This window comes from Camellia sinensis, chromosome 15 (genome assembly GCF_055761805.1).
Source record: "Camellia sinensis isolate YWXY chromosome 15, ASM5576180v1, whole genome shotgun sequence".
NCBI classification, from domain to species: domain Eukaryota; kingdom Viridiplantae; phylum Streptophyta; class Magnoliopsida; order Ericales; family Theaceae; genus Camellia; species Camellia sinensis.
Genome location: NC_138975.1, coordinates 9,991,208 through 10,017,625, shown reverse-complemented (window position 1 = coordinate 10,017,625; position 26,418 = coordinate 9,991,208). Strand labels below are relative to the sequence as shown.

The 26,418-nt window shown below is 37.0% G+C and overlaps 1 protein-coding gene across 2 annotated transcripts; it reads right to left on the bottom strand.

Annotated features, from left to right (window-relative positions):
• Positions 1–10,600: 10,600 nt before the first annotated feature.
• Positions 10,601–25,206, bottom strand: EDA25 (CCAAT-binding factor). Of its 2 annotated transcripts, XM_082909342.1 has the most exons (16): positions 24,252–25,206; positions 23,118–23,193; positions 22,544–22,663; positions 18,423–18,498; positions 18,141–18,209; positions 17,923–18,003; positions 17,556–17,627; positions 16,619–16,711; positions 16,242–16,400; positions 14,616–14,699; positions 14,314–14,461; positions 13,783–13,868; positions 13,495–13,577; positions 13,021–13,392; positions 12,294–12,516; positions 10,601–11,536 (listed from the first exon to the last, which is right to left on the bottom strand). In XM_082909342.1, the coding sequence occupies exons 1-16, from the start codon at positions 24,901–24,903 to the stop codon at positions 10,898–10,900; spliced, it is 3,033 nt and encodes a 1,010-aa protein (XP_082765468.1). In that variant the 5' UTR covers positions 24,904–25,206; the 3' UTR covers positions 10,601–10,897. The 2 variants fall into 2 exon arrangements, with proteins under 2 accessions (XP_082765468.1, XP_082765469.1); XM_082909343.1 differs by lacking the exon at positions 16,619–16,711.
• Positions 25,207–26,418: the final 1,212 nt, after the last annotated feature.

Below are 26,418 nucleotides of genomic sequence, written 5' to 3'. Positions count from 1 at the left end.
ATTCTCTTTTTCTCCGTATTCATTCTACAATAAAAGCTTATGAACCATATTTTATTCAAAACAGAAATGGTGCTTGAGTGCTTAGTTTGTCCGCCTATCAAAAGATGACTGCTGCACTTAGAATGCTTACTTATGGAGTAGCGGCTGATTTTATGGATGAATATGTAAGAATTGGAGAAAGCACTACAATGAAAAGTTCAAAAAAAATTGTTAAAGCGATGGTTACAATTTTTTCTGATGAGTATTTGAGATCACCAAACGAAAATAACATTGGTAGATTGCTAACAATTGGCCAAGGTCGTGGATTCCCTGGGATGTTGGGGAGCATTGATTGTATGCATTGGAAATGGAAGAATTGTCCAACTGCGTGGAAAGGTATGTATTCTGGTCATATTCATGAACCTATAATTATTTTAGAAGCAGTAGCATCATATGATCTTTAGATATAGCATGCATTTTTTTGGGTTACCAGGGTCTCATAATGACATCAACATGCTAGAACAATCTTCTGTATTTACCAAGCTTGCTGAAGGGCGTACTCCTTCTGTCAATTACTCAATCAATGGTAATGATTATACAATGGGATACTATCTAGAAAATGGTATATACCCGCAGTGGTCAACATTTGTCAAAACAATTCCATCTCCATAAGGAAATAAGAGAAAGCATTTTACTACAGCTCAAGAGTCGACAAGGAAAGATGTAGAACGTGTTTTTGGAGTTCTTCAAGCACGATTTGCAATTGTACATGGACCTACACGTTCTTGGGAACGTAAAACACTTAAGAACATTATGAAGGCATGCATAATACTACATAACATGATTGTTGAGGGCGAGCGAGATGTTAATGAAGTAGAAGACTACGACTATGAACAAATCGATGAAAATCCACATGTATCTGTTTCACATGAGCATACAACTGAACTTATGGAATTCATTCGACGCCATCATCGCATTAAAGATAGAGAAACTCATTCTCAACTATAATCGGACCTCGTCGAGCACTTGTGGCAACTACGTAGTCAATCATAGCAACTTGTAATTCTAACTTTTGTGGTCACATGATGACAACTCATTAGTCTTCATTGTAATTTAAAATTTTCCAAGCATTAATAACTACAAATTTTTCTCTCAGGATACTTTAGAATTTTTACAGAAGGAGTTACGTATAAAAGACACTATAAACTTCAACTGCAAATGTAAGATCTAATGTTGCTGCTCAAACTATTCATGTAAAAGTTTTAAAATGAGATTCTTAGTTTAGAAAGATTCTATAAAAATAATTATTTCAGAAAGGAAAATAAAATACATTTGCTATTCAACCCCTCTCTCTCTCTCTCTCTCTCTCTCTCTCTCTCTCTCATCTTCTTATGCTCAAATTTTTATGCCAAATAAACATACTACAAACTCTAAAAAGCAGCAGTCAGGCTGCAATGCACCAAGGGAGAAAAAAATATGAAAACAACTCAAAACACCATTGAGATAATACTGAACATTCGAACATATTTTCAAGCACTATATATCTAAACCATTAAAGCTAAGTTTTTGAAGTAAAAAGGAAAAAGATTCAGAATTGTAAGTGAAGCTCATCAGTTTTCCTACCTAGGCGATCCATATGTCTTACATTTATTTATCAAAAACAAAAAGTTCTTTTGTTACTTATCAAAGAATGCAAATGTCAAGCCTATTATCTTCTTCTAATGAAAACCAAAACCACTAATACAGTAGTAGTTGTCAATAAACAAACTGACTCCAGCTTGTAGTAACTCATCAGCCAACTCAAATTGACCACCCAACAGCAGCCACATCCTGCATCAACTCTGTAGCAAGAACAAAGTACTAGACTCACCAAACCAGACTCAACTCAATATATAACAACATCAAACATCAGTACCATACAGCTCAGTAAACTAATTATTGAGATTCACTCGCATAGAGGCAACAAAGCACATTCCATCCAAATGGCTAGCCTTGCCAAACATTGAAGGCAGATCACAGATCATAGGGTTGGACTCAACTCCCCTGCCTAAAACAATTATGAACCAAATAACTACAGGAGCCACCATAGCTGAGCAAAGCAGACCAACAAAATAGAACCTGAACCATAACAGTCCACTAGTAAGCAAAGCAGTCCAACAAAATATACCCTGAACTAGGGCCAGAGCAGCAATATAGAAAATTTGACAGCAGCCCCACACACCAAGGCCAGCAATAGAACAAATAGACAGCAGAGGTAGATGAAACAGAATCTGAAACAAAGCAGCAGCAATCTGGCAATTGGTTCATGGAATGACTGTTATTTACCATGTTGCTCTCACTTTTTTGCTCTTTCAGGTCAGTTTTATTTCTCTACATAATCTATATAAAATAATATAAAGCATTACAGAAGAATTCAAACTCAGTACCAACCATGGTATTGACCTAAACATTCTATTCAAGCACTAAAATAGCATCACCATAGAAAGTCTCTCAAATGTACCACACTTATAACTCAAGCGGATTGGAGCCTCCATTTGAATTCTTCCCTCATGGAAACTTTACAACACTCATAAAAATTTCTATTGAAGGCAACAAACATACACATTCTAATTTATCAAGGCATTCAAATGACTTCCTACACATTTGGAAGCCTTAACAGACCACAAAAGATGTCCAACTTCAACCAATGAACAAATAATCACCAAAAATAACAATGAGAAGAACAAGATACTAATAATCCAGAATATAGATGCCCCTAACCAGCCATTTATTCATTTTCATAGCAATGTAAATCAGTACTTAACAAAAAGTTACACTAAACCATGGCATTGTTCAACAAAAACATGATATGTTTGCATATAACAATATATTCCAATAAAAACTAACTATTTAGTACTCCTTTGACTTTCAAGAATTTCCATTTGGTGGTGAAGGTAATATTCTTGTTGCATTGGAGACAAACCATTTGTATCCATCATTATAATTCTCTCCTCTTCTTTCAATTGTTCTACTTGAATTTTTTCTTGTTTAATAAGAAATCGCTCTTGGATTTCCTCTTTCATAATTCTAATTCTCTCTTGCTCAAGCTCTTGGTTAATACGATTCTGCTCTTGCTCTTGAAGACACGCTTTCTCAAGGATTTCCATTTTCTTGTCATGTGCTTTATTTTTCTCTTCCATTATCTCATTCAATATCCCTGCATAATTTCAACCAGCTGAATCTTTACTCTTTCGTTTAGTCAACCTCTCTTTTTAAGCCTTCCTGCCTAGTGGCATCTCCAAGTCTACATAAGCATCATGTGAGACATCATCATCTGCTAGATTTATCACCTCTAGAGCAAAAGGAGAAGATGTTGCAGAAGTCTTTTTTTTTTTTTTTTTGGTTTTTTCTTCTCACATTTCTCTAACCATTTTGGTTGGTACCTCAACACATTTCAACAATGTTCAAATTGAAATGATGCTTTTTGGAATTCCTGATACATAAGTTTGGCCTTGCCAATCTAAAAAATTAAATGAATACAGGCGAATTAGCATCTTCAAACCAAAAGACAATTACATCTAATTTAGATATGTACACAATATATACCTTGTCTTGCCCATTTACTCCACTTTGATGCATTTATTCAATTTGAGCAAAGAACCCACAAAACTTATTGGTTCCAAGTTGAATAGCTAACCACTGATTCATTAAAGAATTCTGATTACATTCAGAATTAAAAGTCTTGTACTTGTGGAAATACTCCCAAACTCTATTCCAATATGTCTTGTGTTTTTGCTCATTTTTGTGTATTGCATCCAAACTTGTATTGTCACGACCCAAACCCGACCCTAAAGGTTTGGTCCATGACTGACCTGTACATAGGCCTCCAAACAGAATTTAGAATAATATATAATTACATACGAGGCCTTAAGTGGAAGCAATATCAATAAAAGACAACATCCATTGAGCTTGTGCATACATGATGGTTTAATTAGATTTAAGCATTTAAATACATTTCCAAATATACATATACAATCACAGAATTTATATAAATCTCACACACACTTACAGAAGATTTACTAATTTATATGACTCCCAACAATAAATTAAGGCCTCCACGTGGAGACATACCCCAAGTGACTTGGCAGACAGGCGAACCTTGGTACAACTCTAGTGTCAATCCCTGATGACTCACCTACAGAAATATACATAAAACAGAATGAGCAAAGCTCACTGAATAATAGCACTCAAACAATTTGATGATTAAACTTGAGTTGTAATATTTATAACGTATATATGTGCAGAGGTCATATAATTACTCTTGTCTTGTAAACATTTTCAGAACGGCCTTGGCCCCAGTCTTTAAACATAATGGCTTTAAGCCCTTGAACAGAGTGGCATTAAGCCCTTAAACAGAATGGCATTAAGCCCTTGTTCATGCATGTATGAACTCAAGAGGTGTCTCGCACGGATTCTAGAGGTGACTCACACTGTAGCACTTAGTTCCGTACAGCACTTTGTTTCATACAAGAAATACAGAATGGCCTCTGGCCTAACAAATTATACAGAATGGCCATGGGCCCAGATTGGCTTTAAGCCCAGTTCACATGTGTATGGACTCAAGAGGTGTCTCGCACGGATTTTAGAGATGACTCACATTGCAGCACTTAGTTCCGTACAGCACTTTGTTCCATACCAGAAATCATCAGGTCTAACAAGTTCACATGTGTACAGACTCAAGAGGTGACTCGCACGGATTCTAGAAGTGACTCGCATTGCAGCACTTAGTTCCGTACAGCACTTTGTTCCATACCAAAAAACAATTATATCATGTCATAGCATAAACGAAACGGATAAACAGAACAGAATAATCCCAGACTCATAGGAATACCGTTCACAATAGTGCACATAAATTTCCCCATTGTTTATCACAAGTTGACATAGTTGTCTTAAATATAACAAATCATTAACAATAACTAATAACATATAAAGCAATCCATAATTCGATCCGATTAGCCATTTCGATGATCCATTGCAAGATATTCAAAACATCATGTTCTTAGTAGGTGGGGCTTATATTCACAATTTCTTCCTGTCGACAATTTGTACAGTATTAATTCATGCAGAGACATAGGCAATCTACAGTTTCCAATCATTTATAACAGTTAACGTAATTAACTTGCGAAGAATAGAGCGTTAATAATAAGAATTATTAACGGTAGGTAAATGTATAACTATAGTACTATTACTCATAGTGGTAGGTCTCTGATAGCGGTGGAACGATGTCCTCATCTTGACCTACAAACATAATGCACATAGCAGATTATGAGAATAAAACCAATCTCTTTTTATTCCTTACTCAATAGCTATGGTGGTTCTAGAATCATTAGTCCTCCATAGGTTATAATCCATGCCTCATAAAATAGAAGGAATCGATAGGAGAAAGGTTCAGGCGAAGAAACGGTACAAACTCAGTAAACAGAAAGTGAACAATCGCCACTAATTTGGGCATAACTATTTCTGTACTTAGAATTTGAGAGTGAGACCTCAACCATTGGAAACTAGACTTCCGGAGCTTGATTTTAGGCTCAAGAATCACTCAAAACGGATGCCGGATGCAAAAGATATGCTTATTCAAAGTTACAATGTATAAGCTGAAACAGGTTTGGCCGCTCGTGCGCCCACTTTGGCCACTCGTGCGACCCAATTCCGCTTGAGCGGAAGAACCCGGCCGCTTGAGCGCCCAAAAGCAGAATGAAAACCTCTTTTTTTTTCTTCATGTCCGCTCGTGTGGTGCCCGTGGCCGCTCGTGCGGTCTGGGCAAAATCAGACAATCCGAAAATAGTTTTTGCTTCAACACTAGATCTAACCATTTTTTAAGCTTGATTTCAAGTCTAATTACTCAAAAACATGTAAAATTGCCTAATAACATGATAAACTAAAATAAACCAAGTGTAATCTCATCTCAAATAAATCAATCTTTGTCTCATTTTTTCCATATATTCAAACTTCCATAATGTATGCTCAAAATCATGCAAATACATCTTACCCATGGTTGATTCTCACCTTAAATCTTGTTATTCTATAAATCATTCTTAAGATTGAACCCACATCAAGCAAATTAAAGGAAATCAAGGTTCAATTCATGGAAATAGTTCATTTAAACTCGTATTTCTCAACCCCAACTCAATTAGGTGGTTTCTCTTCATTTTAGATCATGAATTTAAACTAGTAATAGATCAATCTTAAGGGGTTAAGTTGATTCCACATACCTAGAGCCAATCTCTTGAAGTCTACCTTAATTCCATCAATTCCCCCATCTTTCCTCTTCATCCTCAAGCTCTTCCTTCCTTCTTCTCTTTGAGTTCTCTATCTCTCCCTCTCTTACATGGCTCCCCCTTTTCTCAAGATACTTTTGGTTCTAAGAGATGAGTCCATCAACTCATAAGACATCCATTATATAAATATACCCACACACACAAATTTAACACAATAGGGAGAGCCAAACATGGCCTTACGAATCGCACAAAATCAAATTTCATTTAAACTTCCCAGATGTCTCTAAAAATTATGCTGATCATAAATATGTCCTCTGTTCCGGTTTCTGAAGCCTCGAAGGCCTATAATTGCAGTACAAAATTAACCACCCAAACGTGCATTAATGAATCAGACAAATTAGAATTCTAATTAATTTTTCCAAATAATTCTAAAAATTTCCATTAACATACCCAAGTACTCAATTCTGATTTCTGAACCCGTAAAGGTCGGTAATGCCAATTTTAAAGCCGTGGCTCAGCAGATAATTCCCCAATTTGAACAGATATCATTAAATTAAAATACTTTAATCCACAAGGACTTAAAAGTAATTTTGGATACAGATTTTGGGGTCGTTACATGTATTGAGCCATGCCGATACAAGGAGATTGTCTTCTTCTTTACTGAAGTTGCCACCACGTTGTGATTTCTTTATGGTGGATTCTATTTGGCGTGACAATGAAGACTCTTGCCCAGCCACTTCACCATGTTGGCTTGAACATTGATCCATTTGATTTGGAGATTTATCATAAATTCACCTAAAAGGTTGGATCTCCCTTGTAATAGATTGGTGAAGTACGCATCCGTTGGTGTCTAAGAATCCATCCTATGAAATGATCATTCCATTGCAATGGTGAATGATGATTCAATTTAAAATGTATTCTCATTATTTTTTAATCAACCAACATTTCATTCCAATGAACCAAACACTACCTAAGAACTTGTCAAATTCGAAAGTTATTGTGGCCTATCATTAACTAGATAAGACTTAAAAAATAAAAAATAAAAAAAGAAGAAGAAGCCACAATCTAGCTTATCAAGGTTACTACTTTGACAATAACATTGTAAAACTCATCATCCCATTTAAGACCAAACTGTAAACGATTCAGGTATGCAGATACCTTTGAAGAATAAATGTAAGAAATTTGATAGAGTACTCTATTTCTACTTAATGACCTTAATGAAATATAAAAATTGATAGGAAAAGTCATTGAGTCTAATATCAAAAACTGTTCACCAACATAGACATGCTCCACCTTTGTGACACCCGAATTTTCTTTTAAAATTTAAAATTTGCAATAAAAAGAACTCAAAAAAAATATAAATAAATAAAAATAATAATAATAAATAAATAAATGCATAGTTTAGGAAATTGGGAATTTATCGATTAAATTGTTAAGGAAGTAAATTGTGAGACACCACACGTTAAATATTTTAGAAAGTGGTAAGTGATGTTTTATAGTTTGGTAGTGAGGTTTTTAGATACGAACCTAACCTATAATCATACGAAATTTTTTGAGATCATTGTGGATTACCAAAGAGGGCGACAACTCTTAGAATTATAAGGAGCCAACCCAAATCTTCTAGAGACATTGAATTAGATGACGCCAACCATAATCTTCTAGAGCCATTGAATTAGATAACGCCAACACTAATCTCTAGATGACCTTTGGTCAATTGGTGAGGTAAGAGTCAAGTGACAGGCCAGGTGGCGCCTTCTGAGAACACGAAATTAACTTAAGCTCCAAGAATAGATGCATATAAATAGGGCATTATAGTAGAAGCAAGGAAGCCAATCAATGGAAACGGTAGAAAAAGAAATAACACGGGAGGTTCGGTGGTACGGGAAGAACAGGGATAAATTTATATTAGAGGTGAGTTTTATTATACCTTGAGTTACTATAATATGTTTTCTACATGTCTTGAGTTACCATAATATATTTTACAAATGTTTCAAGTTACCGCAATTTATTTTATATAATTTATATTTTATGGTTAGGTTAATGTTTCAATTACGTGGATTATTTTCTAAACTCTATTTGCTTAAATCAAAACCCATGTTTAAATTTTAGAAATCATTTGACAATGATCTTGTAAACGATTATTCCTGCAAGTACCACCACGAGAGTCCCATGCCTTGGGGGACTCAAATAACCATTGGTCCCTGTTTGACCACTTTGTGGTCCCCTGTTTATCATGAATCCATAGATCCATGTTCTGATTGTCACTCTAGTGACCCCTATTCTGTACCGGATTATAGTTATTTACATAATATTTATTTCAGTTTCTGCCACTTAAATAGTTTATTTATGCAACTTAAATGTTTAGCTTAAAGAATTATCCATGGATATTTTTACTCACCGTATAATATTTCTCACTCTGCTATGTGCGTATAGTTGTTACCCCTTTCAGGTGACAAGGTTTAGCGGGATCAAGATGGAAAAGGAATCGTTGTGTTGTTTTTTTTTTATTTCTTTTTTTCAAGATTTCTAGCTCTTTCTTTTATCGGACTCTTATAATAAAATAAAAGCCCAAATGACTATGTTTTGTTTCTTTTAAATAAACATTTGGTACCCAATTTTTTTATTTTAATTTATTAAATTTATCCGTTGCACTACAACTACAAAATTATTTTGTTTTTATCTTGTTGCGACACTGAGCCTTTGGGTACCCGGTTTGGGTTGTGACAACCTTTGGTCATTGTTATTTTCAAAAACCATGCTTTACAATAAAGTATCCAAAAACATTTTATAGTGCTGTGTAAAATCTACCCAAAGCAATATGTATAAAGTTTGAATTCCAATCCTACATAGCAGTAGATTCATTGCGGCAATTCAATGAGCATCATGCAAGCAATTAAGGAAATTCACAACTCCTCTACATTCAAAGCAGTATTGCAGAAAGTTTGAAACTCAATCCTGCATTGCAACATATTCATTGTGGCAATTCAACAAGCACCATGCAAGCAATTAAGGAAAATTCATAACTCTTGAAACTCTATATTCAATATTCAGTAAATGTATCATCACTCAACATTCAAAATCCAATTCAAACTCTTGATTCAATATTAAGTTAAGAGATCAAAAGAAAAAAAAAAATGAGGAGGACGAGAGAGAGATTGTACTGTTGCTCAATAGTTTCCAATTTCAGTCCAATAGCTGAGTCTTTGTTCCTGGTTATTTGTAGCGAGGGGATTTGGGTTTGATAAAAATTGCCGATTGCGTTGCCGAGTTCGATGGATCAACGATTTTATGCCTTTTCTAATTCTTGGGTATAAAATAACTGACATAAATAAATAATGAGTTTGATATTGATGCTCTTATGGCACTAAGAGCATCCGCATTAGTCTTTTCAAATTTTTAATCAAATTATAATTAAAAAAGTTATTTTACTATTTTAGCTAGTCACCTCTTTAATATTACTGTATCAAACTCTCTATTCTAAATTAATCTTATTAAAATATTATTTTCTTATTGTATTTGTTATTCTTTCTTTTTTTTATTAAATTGATGAGTTACCAACAAAATAATTCTTAAAAAATGCGAAAAAAATAAAAAATAAAATTGGCCGTTGACCTTCCAAGCGGACATTCGATAACACTAATCTCCATGTTGTAGCGATGAACAATACCTCGCTTGTTATAGCAAGGTACTGTAGCAATTATAAATTAGCAAGATACTGTAGAGCGAGATACTGTAGTAATCACAAATTAGCGAGATACTGTAGTGAGATTGATGAACGTCTATTTTTTATGAATAGTATCACTAATTTAATTGAAAAACTATATTAGCTAGTTTGATGCGAATGCTCGAAAGTCAAATGTACCTTTGTCAAAAACAAAACAACAAAAAAAAAAATTATTTGGCTTGTATTTTTTTTGTAAGGAGAGCCCGTTAAAAATACTCTCAAAATATCTACACATCAGGCGTCATGAGACACCACTTTTTGACAAATTATTTTATACATATTAACATACATCTTATAATTAATTAAAATAATGCATTAAATCTCATTTAAAGTGACTTTCATTTTTTTATTTTTTTGGTTCACACACCTTGTTAAAGAGTGTACAAAATCAAACTGTTTCCTACATCCATATGGGTAGAACCACCGGAATAGAGATGGACACCCGACCGACCCAAATTTGAGTCCACCTCGCACTACACTAAGAATAGAAGTCATTCCAACTTCAATCGAATTCAACATGAGGTCTAATCTACCTCTCTAACCTAACCCTAACCAATTTGCTATGTTTTCTCACCTTTTTTGAACCCCCTCCACCCTCCAATAAAACATATACTCACACAAAACAAATAAAAAGAACAAATAGTCAAAAACACCACTCGACTATGAATTCAACCAATAGTGTTCGCAAATCAGGAACTGATCCGCTATAGCCACAAGAAATTATAGTGAAAAAATAGACAAACAATAAAAGTTAAGTCTTTTGTAGATTTCTTTTCATGCTAGTTAGAAAAATACTACATTACAACATTCCCATGTCTCCTCAACCCTAACAAATTAAACTCACAAAATTCATTGGACATTTTGTCCAACCCTCCCTCCATGAACTAGTATATGTAATGACTACATTCTCAAGGCGTAGCCCAAGAAGGAACTGCACTTACTTGGACTTCTTTCTCTTCTTCTTCGACCTAGCTTTTTTTTGTTCCCCAGATTTGTTTTCTGTTGGAGCATCCTCATCTAATAGATGCTCATACTCTTCAAGACTAGCAAATGGGGAAGCTCCGGGACGCCTATTGGACTTCCGTTTCTTTTTTCTTTGGTCAAATACATCCTCCTCCCCTTCATCACTTCCATCATCCGCATCTCCTATATCAACATCATCATCTTCACCTCCACTGTCATTATTGTTAGCATCCTCATCATCTTCTCCCTCGGCAATATCTGATGGGATGTCCATCTCTTCATCACTTACATTGCCAACTAAGTCATCATCGTCTTCAATGGCAACTTGATCCAAATCGTCATAGTCATAATCACTGTCTGCCTCTAAAGAAGGATTAGCTGAGTCCAGCATGTTCTCAATCTCTTCGTTGTCACTCTCATCATCACCGTCAACACCAAATAGATCTTCAGCAGCCTCATCCTCTGCTCCTTTCTTCTTCTTCTTTTTCTTTTGCTTCTTTGAGGCGCTCATTTTGTTCATATAGAACTTGTGGAAGACGAGATCTTCTGGGGGCACATCCATTTCAGCCAACGACAGAATCTCTGGACCAATCAACTGGTGGTTCATGTCGAGCTGAAGAGAGAGAGAGAGTCAGCAATCTCAAATGAATCGCATAAATTAAAATACCAGTCATACCTATTGTGGAAGTGCTACAACATTAAAACTCAAAACTCAACCACGCATAAAAACCTACTCTAATTCCAGGCATCAACTAAAAAAATCACTTTTTTTCTAATCTTTTTTGCCTTTAGTGAAATTGTCCTACATTTGTGTCAAATTCTTTTTCTTTTTGAGTCCATCTAATCTAGAAGAATCTGAAAGTAAACAATTTTTTTTTAAAAAAAACTCTAAAACAAAGTTCACTAAAAAATGAAAAACAAAAAAGTAGTTCTTTTAATTTAGCTTCTTTTTGTCTGTAGTGGACTTTTTCTCAAAAAATATATATATCATTTTTACTTTTTAGGTCCATCTAGTCTAGCAGAATCTAAGGCTGTGTTTGGTTGGGGGATTTGAAAAGGGAAAGGTAAAGGTAAGTGAAATGTAAATAAAATATATCTACATTTCACCTAATTTTACACACATTTTCCGTTTCCCTTTACAAATCTCTCCCTAAATCTCCCAACCAAACACAGCCTAAAAATTTCTAAAGATGAAAAAACCAACAAAAAACCTGCTAACAAAACATTGTCAAACCCCACCAAAAAGGGTTTCTATAAAAGTCGGATAAGATTAAAGTGTTAACCATAGAAAATAACATCTGAAAGCTTCACAAAGAACCAGGAAATCTGACGCAAACTTCCACCATAAAACTGTAATGTAAATAACCAACCTTTTTGGCAGGTTCAATCTCGGAACCACCATGCCATGTGCTCTGCTTTGGTTTCTTCTCCATGAACTTGTCTAGGAAAGCAGCAAGTGAAAGATCATTTAATGGATTTCCATTGTACACAATGTTGACCCCGGAAAGAATGGTTCTAGCCATGGTAGCAACCGATGGGTGCACATGTGAAGACAGAACTGTAAGCTCCCACCAGCTTACATGATCTGCATTGCTGTTGATACATAAAACCGAAATTAACAGAACTGAAATAGAAATATGATGCCATGATAGAAAAAATTGAAGGTACCTAAAACATAGGGTAAAGTTGTGCACAAAAATATAAGGCTTTAGCTAAACTACTTTCATACAAAGGCCTTGTTTGGTGCAAACTTATGAGGCTGCTTATAGCCTTTTCTTCTTCTTCTTTTTTGGAAATTTGTATCAGAGTACTTGGTGCAACTTTTGCTTATAATTTATGAGGCATAATTAGCTTAAAAAGCTGAAAAAAGTTTACTATTAAAAAGCACGGAAGGGTGATTTAAACATCTACTTTCCAATTATTAGATTTTAGCTTGCAAGAAACTATACACCAAACAGGCCCCAATGCCTTTTTCATTGCACAGCAATTTCATCAGAAAACATGGAAGGGGTTGATTTTTTCAAGTAAAGAGAAAGGGCATTTTGCAATCCCTTGAAGCACACATGTTCAAATACAATACAAAGAAGATGGAATTACCAATAAGAAGGCTCCCTGTGCCGCGGGTCGTACTCTCCGGGCAATGAAGTCTTTGTGTTGGGTACTTGAGGTTGCTGCCTAGTTTTATCAGACATTGTTTTGGATTCCTTCACATCTTCTAAACCACGTCCAACAAGCAAGTCATCATCATCTGCTCCATTTGAAACATCACTATCAAAGTCATAAGTAGGAGAAACACCTTCATCTTGCGAGGAATCACTGTCAGTCTCAGTGTTATCACCAGCACAAACAGTTTCAATGGCATTATCTGGTTCATTTGATTTGGTGCATACTTCATTTTTGGTTTCTTCTACAATATCTTCAAAATGCTCAAGATCTTCATCAACTGACTCATTCTGGAGTGCCATGTGCCTGAATTATAAGAGTAACGTTAATGAGAATGGAAGAGTCTTCATCAACCAAGACAAGAACCAACTTGGTGCTTGCCATATTAACATTCAAAACCAGTGGTACCATAGAGGTGGCCTTGCTTTAAGGACTTCCGAGAGGAGAAAAAGACATCCACAGGCATACTGAGGTGGCTGCTGAAGGGCAACCTGTCAAAGATTATAGCCAGTTAAAAACCCTAAACTTAGATCAATCATTGCCTCTTCCTCATTATCTTAAACAATTTCAACTTGCTCCAAACAGGAGCAAAGAAAGAAATCAAGTCCCACATGATAAAGTGGAGATTATATACTTGCTAGAGACAAACACGAGCATTAAGGGCAAAACAAGGTAAGAACATGTTTCATCACTCACCTGCAATAAACGCTTTGCAAAGGCTGATACTCTCTTTAAATTAATATCATTCTTCATAGCCCTCAAGAGTAGCCCAATAAACATCTCTTCCTGAAATGTAATCCATGAACCCAAAAAAATTAGAAAGGGAAAAAGAAGAATTAGCTACTCGAATACCATTCTGATCATACTAAATCAAGATACAGAACAGAAACAAGTAAAATATCAAAAAAATAAAATAAAATGAAACATTGGAAGGTGACAGACAGGAAAGAAGGCGCTGGCATTATTTTAGTTTATTATCATCTTATGACTCAAACACCGTCCACATCTCAACATTGAAATAATGAAAAGGATTTGTAGATTAATCTCAAATGACAGAAGGCATCTCAGATTCTTATAACATATTTAACAAGGAATTCTAGAAATTATAAACACCATCAATACTCTATTGTTGGGCTTTCCATAAAAGTAATTTCCTAAAATTCCTTGCAAAGCATAAAGAAACACATAAAGCTGCAATGTATTTCAAACAAAAGTAACAAAACACACTTGCCTTGGAAGAATTCATGGCAGCTGGAAGTAGAAGTTTTGAATACAAGGCACGGTAAAACCGATCACTAAGAATTTGATTTTTGGATGAGATCTTATCAAGAAGCATTAAGGCTTGAACTCCTACATTGAAGTTTTTTGAATGAACCTGCAGATGTAGGTGATAATTTTGAGATTCAGATGCCTATATGATCTCTAACAATATTCAAATCCATATCTCCAGTGATAAAACATAATACATTATAAAATAAGGCTTTCCCGTACTCGGAAGAAATGAATTAACAAGAAGCTCATGAGCTTACCAGCTGGAAGAGCATTGGTGTTTGCACCTCAATAATGTCATCAGCTTCATTACTAGAAACAAAAGGAAATGCTCTATTGACTCCCTGAGTGAAAAGGAAAAAGGACACAAGTAAGCCCTGAACAAGTTTTGGAGTGAGGTTTCTCTTGCACCAAAGTAAAATAGAGCTGATAGTAATGTGAACATGTAAAATGTATGTAAATTATCATCATATGATGAAAACTTTCTACCATTTTTTGACACTTTCTTTCCATGGTATTATTTTATAAGAAACGTCACATTTCATTAAAACTCCAACACCATGCTGCTTCTTCAACATGAGAGTAAAAATTGGCTACCACAAGAAGAGGGTGCAACAGATTGGACATTCACCTATCTGTATGAAATGCTTCTTCAACATGAGAGTAAAAAACCCCATATTCTGTATGAAATGCTCTATGGCACTCTTGTGAACACCCTAAGAAGCACAAACACTTCTAAAAAGGTGCGTATCTATGTCGTGTCCGTGTCGGACACCGCTATTCATTGGACACTCTCCCAACATGTAACACTCATCCAAACATGTCCTAATTTTTTTAAAAAAAATTAGACTTGGACACTCTTTGGAAACCTGGAGGACATGTCTCCATTGACTAGACACACACGAAACTAATTGTAAGTTTGAACAAAATAACTTATAATAAAATGATAAAAGAAAAATAATGTCAATTTATAGAAGTTAGTGTTATATTGTATTTATTTATTGTCTTAGAATGATAAAAAAACAACGCCCAATAAGTACACATTAATGTGTGTTTGGGAGGGGAAAGATTCAGTAGACACCTAACCTTTTTGGCATAATGCGTAAAGTTGTGGTCCCAAGACTTGAACCCATAACCTCAAGGTTATTGTCTTAGAATGATATGTTCATATATATGATATATAATAAATATATAAAATTACATATTCTGTGCGTGTCCCCCACGTGTCGTGTCCTGTATTTTTTTGAAAATTGTTGTCTATGTGTCAGTGTTGTATCCATGTCGTGTTACGTGTCCGCATCCGTGTCCGTGTTCGTGTTCGTGCTTCTTAGTGAACACCATTTTACCCTAGAAAATAAAAAGAAACATATTAAGAAATATGAATATTTTTGTGTCCCAGTGTCCTTGGACATGAGAATTAGATGAATTGGGCACTTAGACAAACACCCACACTAGACACCTGTACCCAAGTCCATGTGATATAGACCCAAAACCATGTGTCAAAAAAAAAAGTGATACCAATTCTCAAAATCTCAGATATTTTTGCAAATTAGCAGTAATCAACCTTGTTATCCTTTAAGAATTGGCCTCAATGAATAATGAAATGCACATACCTAAGAATCATAGAAACATCTCTCAACAATTAAAATTGAGCATGAAATTATAGGCAGAACACCTAAAGTTCAGAAATTCTCAGAAAGATGTTAGAATTCATTTACACCAACTTCTAGCAACTCATGAATGACAAGAAAAATTATGAGGCTGAGTGTGTCAGATGAGACTTCTTTGAAGAGTTAGAATGTATAGCTCAGCAGCCTTTATAGAGGAGCTGATATATCGCATGTAGTAAAACTTTTTAAGCAGAAACAATAAGTCTTTGGACTAACCGTCAGGAGAGCTGTTAGCAATCGTGAGTCCATTTCAGCATGAGATTCTGAGGGCTGGCTTTTTACTTTACTATCTTTGGAAGAACTGGAAGCTTTCTTATCCTCTTCTTTCCTGTTTTTGTCTGTCTTAAGACTCCCATCAGCCTCAGAAATAAGTACCTGAAATAGAAAAGTTCAACAACAATCAAATTTCAAAAAATTATATGATGCACAACAATAAGAGTGCATCAATAACCACGGAATACAGCAGAGATGGCCTGATATTGGGATACAGGACAAAACTTTTTCCAGAAAAAAGGTAAGGCAGTTGATAGGTACAGACTTAGAGACTCAATTATGGAACACTAACCCAATAAAGGTATGGGCTCTCTCAATACCTTAAATAGAGCAAAATAAACATCAATCAAACGCTTTGCCACCTTAGGTCCATCTCCTTTGTGACTCAGACGAATTTGGCTCAAGAAGTTTACCTTCATATGAACAGGATCAGATCAGTATAATGTTCAGGTCACTGAAAGAGTAGTGAAGTCATGGAGAAAGATCATGTTTAAAATCATGGGTCTATGGTCTACTATTCCACAAATAGAACTCAGAAATCGATTGGTACCACACTAATTTGAATAACTTTTAGGCTAGCAGATATTAAAAAAACCTTTAACCAGTTAAAAGATCACCACTTAGCAAGATGAATGATGGCACGAGATTATGAGTCGATACAATTAAGGAGAGAAGGCCAAAATGGCTACATAGAAGTAAACAAACTCCATTTTAGAAGCAACCTTGTTATTCTTGCAGCTATCAACCAGAAAGGATATTTTGATGAAGAAGCATTGGAAAAGTACACAATTATAGAAATATGCGAATAAGCAGGCCACTTAGCAAGTCTTACTCTTCCTTCTCAGTGACCATTTAGTCCTATAAAAATATGCGTGCACAATTAAGTCCCATTTTTCAAAATATTTTTATAGAAGTTCAAGAATCCACTAGGTATGAATAATATACCTCTTTGCCTTTTTTATTAATTATTTATGATAATGTTGTCATTTACATTTAATTTTTTAGTGGAACCCAATTTTGATTTAGGAATGAAAATAATATATATAGTTATTATCAAGTATTAGTGATCTTTCAAGAGAAAAAAAATAAAAAAATCATTGTCCTAAATGCATGAATACACGATTACAATAACACCGTTGATAACGTGCACAAACACACCCCTTCAAAAAAAAATGCTTCACTAACCATGAGAAAAACACAACCCAAATGTTTCAAGTAAAAATTCAAAAGGTAAAGATTATACTAGTTTAGACATACAGTATGATACTTGGCTCGCAATCCCAAATGAGGCCGAAAGAGAAAAGTATCCACCTCATCAATTACAACAGCCTGCATGAAGAGAAGGAAAACGAGTTAATAAAAAAAGCAGCTTCCTGCTAGATTAACATCACCATATAACACCTTAAGAAACTTATTCCCCCTTTTTAATTGCCCCAATCATGAGAAAGCTGACTTGTCCTATTATTACAAAACTTTCTGATTTCTAGCTATATTATCTACAAATAATCAAAACAGTTAATTCTACAAACAAGAATGCCTCAAAAAGAAAATTAATATATATATATTAATATATATGGTAAGTAAAAGATTCGCAAAGATACAAATGTAAAACTAGATACTTCACCTTCATTTGTGGATGGTCAGTCAGAAGCTTTGATAAATGAAAATCGGCATTAGATGCAGCCTTATTTTCAGGATCCCCAAGCTGTAGGCAAGCAAAAAATGGGAATATATTCAAATAAGCTATAATGCTATAAGTTCAAGGCACAATGATAATAACATGAAAGTTAATACATTTAATGTTTCATATTTTCAAACAAAGTGAAATTCATACAAACATACCTTGTTAACTAGTGACGAAAGCAATTTGCGCTCTTGCTCTGATTTACTCCTCAACAATGCGTAAATGATCTGAACACAATTAAGAAAACATCATGCAAAATTACACACCATTCCAAGAAGAAAAAATAAGTTAACAATCTAGAGTTTTTGGACTGACAATCTAAGAGTGGATATGTGATGGTATACATAAAGGCCTGAAAAATAAAATAAATAAAAAAAAGCGGGTGCTTATATTTGTATAAGGTAGACACCGCATCGAACAAACATAAATAGACCAGCAACCTTCAATGCTTTGTCTTTTAGTATAGGTAACATATCTCTTGATGCTTCCTCAACTGCAGCAACAAAACGTTCATACCTGCAATAACAAAATACATTCATACATGACTGAGCATTGACCTAATGGAAAGGAGTCTACAGTCCAACATCATGTAGCACATTTATATGAATGATCTTCAAAATCCATGTCCTTTCTTACTTTAGTTTACAAATTGAAAAAATGATTAAAGAGTAAAAGGATGTCTTTTCTTACTTATGAGTAGCGATGCAAACGAGCCGAGCCGAGCCGAGCCGAGCTCGAGCTCAGCTCGTTAATATTAATGAAACTCGAGCTCGGCTCGGCTCGGCTCAATAAGATTTGTTTTAATATTATTTAAATAAAAAATATTATTTAATATATAAATAATATATTTATTTTATAATTTAAATAAAGATAAATGAACTGAGTTTATTCGAGCTGGAGCTTGAGCTCGAGGCTCGTTTACTAAACGAGCCGAGCCCTTAACGAGCCGAACCAAGCCTATTGGCGAACAGCTCAGTTCATTTGCAGCCCCACTTATGCACCTTGTACTTTTGATCATTTTAAGGAATGGGTATTGGAAAAGGGGTTTTGGAATTAGATTAGCACCTTACTAACTTCAATTATCACTAAAGTTTTACAAGTCCAATTGTGAGCCTTTATAACAAGGGCGGAGTTGTTAAGATATTTCATATTCAATTCATTTCATATTTACATGTGGTAGAGTGTGAGTACTCCACTTTCAGCTTCTTGTGATCCATTTTCAAAGTATTTTCAAATTCTCATGCACTGAAAAGGATGAGTACAGGAAGCTAATTATGAAAGACTAGCGCTGCTCTTTACATAACCTAAAGAAATTCTGGTAAATATTTCCAAAACTATGTAGCATTGAATATATGTATTATTATTGATTGATGTTCTACAAGATTGTTATATTGATTTATTGTATTACAAATCAGAGTGGCATTATATAGGAGAGGGTTTGGGTAGTAGGTGAGGAGTAGGTGAGGGTAAATTGGTGGTAGGTGGAGTGTAGTAGGTGAGTGGGAATGGTAAATTCTAACAGCCCCCCGCAAACTCAAGGAGGATAGAAACTAACCAACTTGAGTTTGGAGAGAGGAACAAAACAAGATAATACATAAAAATAAATAATAAAAAAAAAAAAAAAAAAGATAGGAGACACTGTATGGTCGTGTCAGACCGTTGGTGAAGACACTGTATGGTGGTGTCATAACGGGGTAGAGGACACTGTATGGTGGTGTCATAACGTTGTAGATGACAGTTTATGGGGTCATGTCGGACCGTTGTAGAAGACAGTTTATGGGGTCATGTCGGACCGTTGTAGCAGACACTGTTGTGACAGTTGTTGTGACAGTTTACGGAGTCTTGCTGGACCCTTGTAGAAACTAACCGGAATCAATGTCGGGACAGTTTACAGAGTCTTGTCGGACCCGTGTAGAAACTAACCGGAATCTATGTCGGGACAGTTTACAGAGTCTTGTCGGACCCTTGTAGAAACTAACCGGAATCTATGTCGGGACAGTTTACAGAGTCTTGTCGGACCCATAAAGGAGCTAACCGGAATCAATGTCGGGACAGTTTACAGAGTCTTGTCGGACCCCTTAAAAAATCGCATCCTCAAAAGGTGCGCTCAATTTTTTAAAAAGACGTGCCATCAAAAGGCGTGCCCAATTTATCAAAAAGTGCGCCGGACATGATGGCGAGGCACGTGAGTGTCTTGGTTGGCGTGCCCGTTTGTCGTTTGGCGTCAAGAGGCGCGCGATGCGCGTGGCTGGCCCTGGCTATTTAAAACAAGGTTGAGGCGAAGGCTGTGCATACTAGTCTGAAACCTCAGAACGCTCGGAGAGCTTGTCTCTGCAAATCTTGAAACACCCGGAGACCAACCCTTCTCTGAAACACTTGGCAACCCAAAAACATGGCCTCGTCTTCCCGTCCAGCTACCCAGAACCTGCTCACGCTCTTTCCAGAACTGAACGAGCCCACAGGAGAAATAACTGGTGCGGTGGCCAGTGAACCGCAACCAAACACCTCTGGTTTTGTTCCATTGAACTTTCCGATGCGGTCGGTGGAGCAAAAAATGGCGGTGCAAACTGATATTGAGGCTAATCAGTATACTCTGAAGTCATGAGTGGAAACCATGACGGCGGTCACAAATTTGTCGAACCGGCTGCAGAGTAGGACAAATGAGGTACAGCATTTAAATTCCCAGCTGGCTCTGCTCCAACGCATGTATAAGGATGCGCGAGCAGAGATAAGCGTGCTAAGGGCAGAAAACAAGGAGCTGAAGCGGAAGGCCACCGTGATGTTCCGATTTGGAGGGCCGCCATATGTGGCAGTGGAGGAGCAGGGAGTAAATGTGCTCGGTGGCGGGGGAAAGCCGGAGGCAACACCGTCAAGGGCTGCTCAGGACGGAGGCAAGAAGAAGAGACCTGCAGCAGAGTAGAGAAGAAAAAATCCCACTGTGGGTGTGGATGTTTTGTTTTGGTGTGTGTTTTTTTTTTTTTTTTTTTTTTTTTTTTGTGTAAAATGGTGATCGGAGTGAGCCCCAACATGAATAAAATAGTGTGGTGTGCAGTTCTTCTTCTTCTGTTTTTTTTTTTTTTTTTTTTTTTAAATAAAATAAAAAAAGAGTGAAGTGAGTGGGTGACAGCCAGTGTTTAAATCAAATAAAAGAAAGGAAAAGAGGGTAAAGGAAGGAAAAGAAAGAAAGGTGAGTGGATGTGTTAGTGTATGTGCTTTGTGAGAAAAAGACAGACCACGTGAAAGTGAGTCAGCCACCTAGTGGAAGAAAAACGAAAAGATTCGATCGAGAGAGATAGTGCTTGTGTATTTTTTTATTTTTTTATTTTTTTTATTTTAAAAAACTAAAAGCTATACTTAAGGTCATCATTATCATCAACGATAAAATAAAAAAATAAAAGAGATGTAGGAGAAGAAGGATCCATCTGGCAGTGTTTGGGGTCCAATTCCAGTGACCGTCGCTAGTAGAGATACGGACGACGAGGTGAACAGCGTGGTGGCGGGTCGGTGCACAGGTCGGCGGCGGTGGCTGCCGCGAGTGGCGGCGTGGTGGTTGGGCTGGCGGTGACTGGGAAGCAACTAGGGAAGAGACACGTGCCGATCTGATAGAGGCCGAGGTTATGGTTGGTAGCGCTGGCGGCTGTTGCCGGCCGTGATGTGGAGGAGAGACGGCGGAGGTGAAGACGTTGTCGGCGAGAGAAGTGAAGGAGAGGGACGGCGCATGGCAGGTATGAGGCTGGATGGAGAGGCGGGTGAGATGGGTGCCGACGGAAGAGCTCAACATCCCTTCCAAGTGGGTCATGCTCGCGAACAACCAACATGTACGTCAGGTGTGGCAGCAGCTGTGGCATCAACAATAACAGTAACATTTTTGTAATCCAATGTTACAGCATCAAAGACAGTCTGTCTGATGCAGTTTGGAGTTTGAACACCAATGACAACTAAACTATTGAACACCAATGAGATGGGTGCCGTGGGAGTAGCGGTGATTGGTGGTGTGGTGGCTGTCTTTTATTTCAGAAGCGAGGCAAAGGTGGTGAAGCAAAGTGAAGGTATGTGTAGCAAAATTCTAGCGGACTAGGTTGAGGTCCGGCGGGCGGCTAAGGTGAGATTACCGCCCGCCGGGGAAGCGAAAATACCAGGTTCTAAACCTGCTCTGATACCATGAATATATGTATTATTATTGATTGATGTTCTACAAGATTGTTATATTGATTTATTGTATTACAAATCAGAGTGGCATTATATAGGAGAGGGTTTGGGTAGTAGGTGAGGAGTAGGTGAGGGTAAATTGGTGGTAGGTGGAGTGTAGTAGGTGAGTGGGAATGGTAAATTCTAACACATTTCTGCCTATCACTTAGTTTTCTTCCTCAAGTGTTGTGATATCCAATGAACTCAAACCCCTATCTTCTATAATTTAGTCTGTAGCATCTGATAACTCCAAACCTCATCATCATTAAGTTTGATTATGATGACTACTTACACAAGTTATGAAAAAGAATGGACATGCCATGCCTAGCTATTGGTTCAAGTGTAAAAAAAGAAGAAACAGGTTCATAGATACCTCTGCTTTAGGCATTCCTCCCAATGCCAAAAAAGTAGTAGAGAGTAACCATCTTTTGACTCCGGAAGATGATTTAAAGGCCGCTGGAAAAGTGTCTTCAATTTGCGATCAGGTAACAGACTGGAAAGAAACAGTACAAACATTAAAATATTGCATCAGTGGCATGTACCCAAAATTTTTCTGTACGGTCAGATCCAAATTATATTGAAACCATTGGGACACGAATCTAAGAGAAGACCAGGCACACCCACCCCCGCGCACACAGGCAATCTCATATTGAGTATGGTGGCAGCATAACACAGCAACTATTATAATCTGTTTCCATACTTTCAGAATAACTAGTCTCATTATATCATTAAAAAGCATATTATCAATTCATGACAAGAAAACATCAAACAAGTAAAAGCAGGGGTGGATAAAGTTAGTGGCCAATCCAATATTTTTGTGCCTGCAGATCCAAACCCAAAGACATAAGCACGACACAACAATAAATTACATTTACTAACTATGCACACAAGCATGCGTGTGCACACACTCACACACACACACACACACACACACACACAGAGAGAACCTTGAAATAAAGAGTTCTTTTAGAGCTTCAAACCCCGTTAGGGCATGGCGCTTTCCCACTTTTGATGTCACCATTCCTGCATCACATTGTTAACTACTTTAATAGCAAATTATTGGATATGATGCACTAAGTCCATTTAGAATATTAACAGAATATGGCAGTGATTGACTGCCAATAACAAATTAGAATCAGTTGGAAACATAAATATAAAAAATAAAAGTTTAAATGTGCATGTAAGCTCCCTTCAGCACAAAATACTTAAAATAAATTCTAGAAGGTCGAAATAGCTAGATTGAAATGATCATGATAACCAAAAAAATCTATATGTAAATAATCCAGCTTGAAATGAAAGGTTTCCACCAACCAATCTAACATAAATTCAGCAAAGTGTGCTTTTTAATTTGAATACTCCAATTTTCACTCCAGCAGATGACTGCCCATTCCACTATTCCTCTCTAGCTCATAACACGTGGCTGCACCTTATCTTTCCTTGCCCCCTCCCTCACACCACCGTGCTCCAACCCCCAAAACAACTGGGCAGCATGACCCAATCAACCCAAACCAAGCAAATCAACAAAGCCAACAACTCTCAAGCAAGCTCAAAAGATGGCAGACAGACTCCTCCTCCGCTATACCAAGTCATTTCTAGTTTCTGCTGTGAACTTGTCTTGCTCTATTTTCAGTGAACTAAAATTACATTACTGAATTTGAGAAACCCATTGACGCTTCTATCATTAAAGCACACACCACAGTCCAATCCTACAATTAAAACCTTTCTCTTCAACTTCCCAACCACCTCAATACAAAGTACAGACATATAAAAACTATTCTGAACTCAAAATTACACAAATTGATAACAGTAAAATGAATTGGGGATATCATATCGAATGCTCCCCCCAGTAAATCCAACAACTCTCAAGCAAGCTCAGGATGCAGCGAAAGATGGAACACAGAGTCCTCCTCCAACAATACCAAGTCATTTATAGTTTCTATTGTGAACTTGTCTTGCTCTAAAATTATCTTACTGGAATTGACAAACCCAGTGACACCGTTACCCATTAAAGCATACAATTAAAAAACTTTTTCTTCAACTAAACTCAAAATCACACAAACTGATAACAATAAATGAATTACCCAAAAGAGCATCAAGTGATCTCATGTTCGCAATTGGGTTCTCGCCAACCATGACCGAAAAAGCCGACACCTTGTCGGCCGCAGTCCCCGACCTCTGCGTAGCAGTGAGCATCTTTATGTCCCCACTCTGACCCCTCGACAATTCATAGTCCTGCGTGTACTGCGCCATTAACCTAGCCCCAAGCTCCTTCTTCTCCGCCACCAATCTCTTCCACTCCACCAAATCCCCAAACAAAACCTTCTTCTTCGATATGACTTTCTCCTCCAATTCAGCCTCGTCGACGTGCCATACGCCCAGCGAGCTCGGCTTCATCAATGGAAGCTTCGGAAGGTTCTTAAACTTATCAAACCCTCTCGAATTATCGACCGGTTGAAAAACCCTAGGTTTAGGCCGTTCATTGCTGTTTCTCTTCTTGTTGAGCTGTGGTTTTGCTTCGCCATTGGAGTTCGGTTGCTTTAAAGGCTTGTTTGGCTGCGATTTTTTGTTGGGTTTGAGATGACCGGTTTTGCGGAAATCGGAATCGTCGAAGCCGCCGGAGGAACTAGGGAGAGAGGAGGAGAGGCCGATTGAGGAGGCGAAGGAAACGACGTCGGATTTCAAGAGCTCTAGGTCTTGACTGCGTTCTGGTTTCTTGGAATCTGAAATCGCCATTGTTGCCAGAGCAGAGCTGCTATGTGAGGTTTTGGGAGTGACGAGTCTATGATACTCTCTCTGCAAACTAGGGTTTGATTGAAGCACTTCGCGGCAAATATTGTTAAGATAAATGGGTCATGCCCGTGATCCGATTCGGCATTATGTGCGGCTCAAAATTAACTCTCTCTCAGCCAAGCCCGTTTAGGGGTGGATATTAGCCGGGTTGGGTGTCCCAGGCTGTCCTGCAAGGCCAATTCCGTGACGTTTTGCCCAGGGTAGTACGATCGGAGTCGGTCCATGACACTGAGCTAAGTTTGAGCCAAGCTTGTATTAATAAATGATCTTGTATTTATTCAAACTCGGCCTAATTTTAAACATTGGGCTTACATAGCCTCTGTTTGGCAAGTTGATTTTTAAGCTTTTTTGGCTATTTTAGTCACAAAAAACAAAATAGGCTATTTTAGTCATAACAAACAAAACATCACATCCAACCTATAATCATTACATTCTTCTCTCACAAAAAAAAGTCAAAAAAGTCAAAAAGCCAAAAAGTCCTTCCCAAACCAAGCTTTTTAGCCCAGGCTAAAATAGTCAAAAAAGTCAAAAAGCCAAAAAGCCAACCTACTTCCCAAACCAAGCCTTCATCTTTTCACTCTTGTCCACTTAACATGTATATAATTATGTAGCAAAGTTCCTGAATTGTTTTTCCCAATTTGTTGAGCAAGCATCTATTCAAATTGTCAAAATCGAATAGTCCGAACTAATTTGCCATAGAATACGTAGTTTCAATGATTTGAGTGAATAGATGTTGATGTTTTTTTTTTTTAATCTGAGTAAGTTTGGAGGGATGGCAGATGGAAGGCCACTCGACCCAACTCAATCCATACCGATTATTTAGTAAAGATGTAGTGATAAACTTTCACTCAAGAATTAATGGGCAAATTATTGATAAATCCAATTTAGAAGTGTTTTAATTTAAGAAGTCCATGAAGGAATTTTTTAACCCATTTAGTCCCATGTATGTATAGTTTTATTCCATAAAGTCTTTTTTCTTGATTTACACTATTTTCTTAGACACTTATGCCCTTAGATTTAATTTTGATACCCTTATAAATATTTTTTGAACGATTAACAATTTTATGATATGAATATTTATATTTTAAAATTCACATTGGTAGGAATGTAAAATTGGCCCGTGAGCGGTCCGAAACCCGCCCGGGAGCCGGGACGGGCCCGGCCCGTTGACAATGTAAATATTCACATTGACGTGTTAACATTTACATTAATAGGAGTGTAAAATTGGCCCGCGTCCCGTGGCAGCACGAAACCCACCCGCAGCCCATGGGTGGCCCGGGGCAAGCCCGGTCCGACCCGTTGACAATGTGAATATTCACATTGACATGTTAACATTTACATTAATAAAAGTATAAAATTGGCCCGCGGCCCATGGGCGGCCAAAAGCCCACCCGCCGCCCGGGGCAGGCCCGGCCTGACCCATTGACAATGTGAATATTCACATTGACATGTTAACAT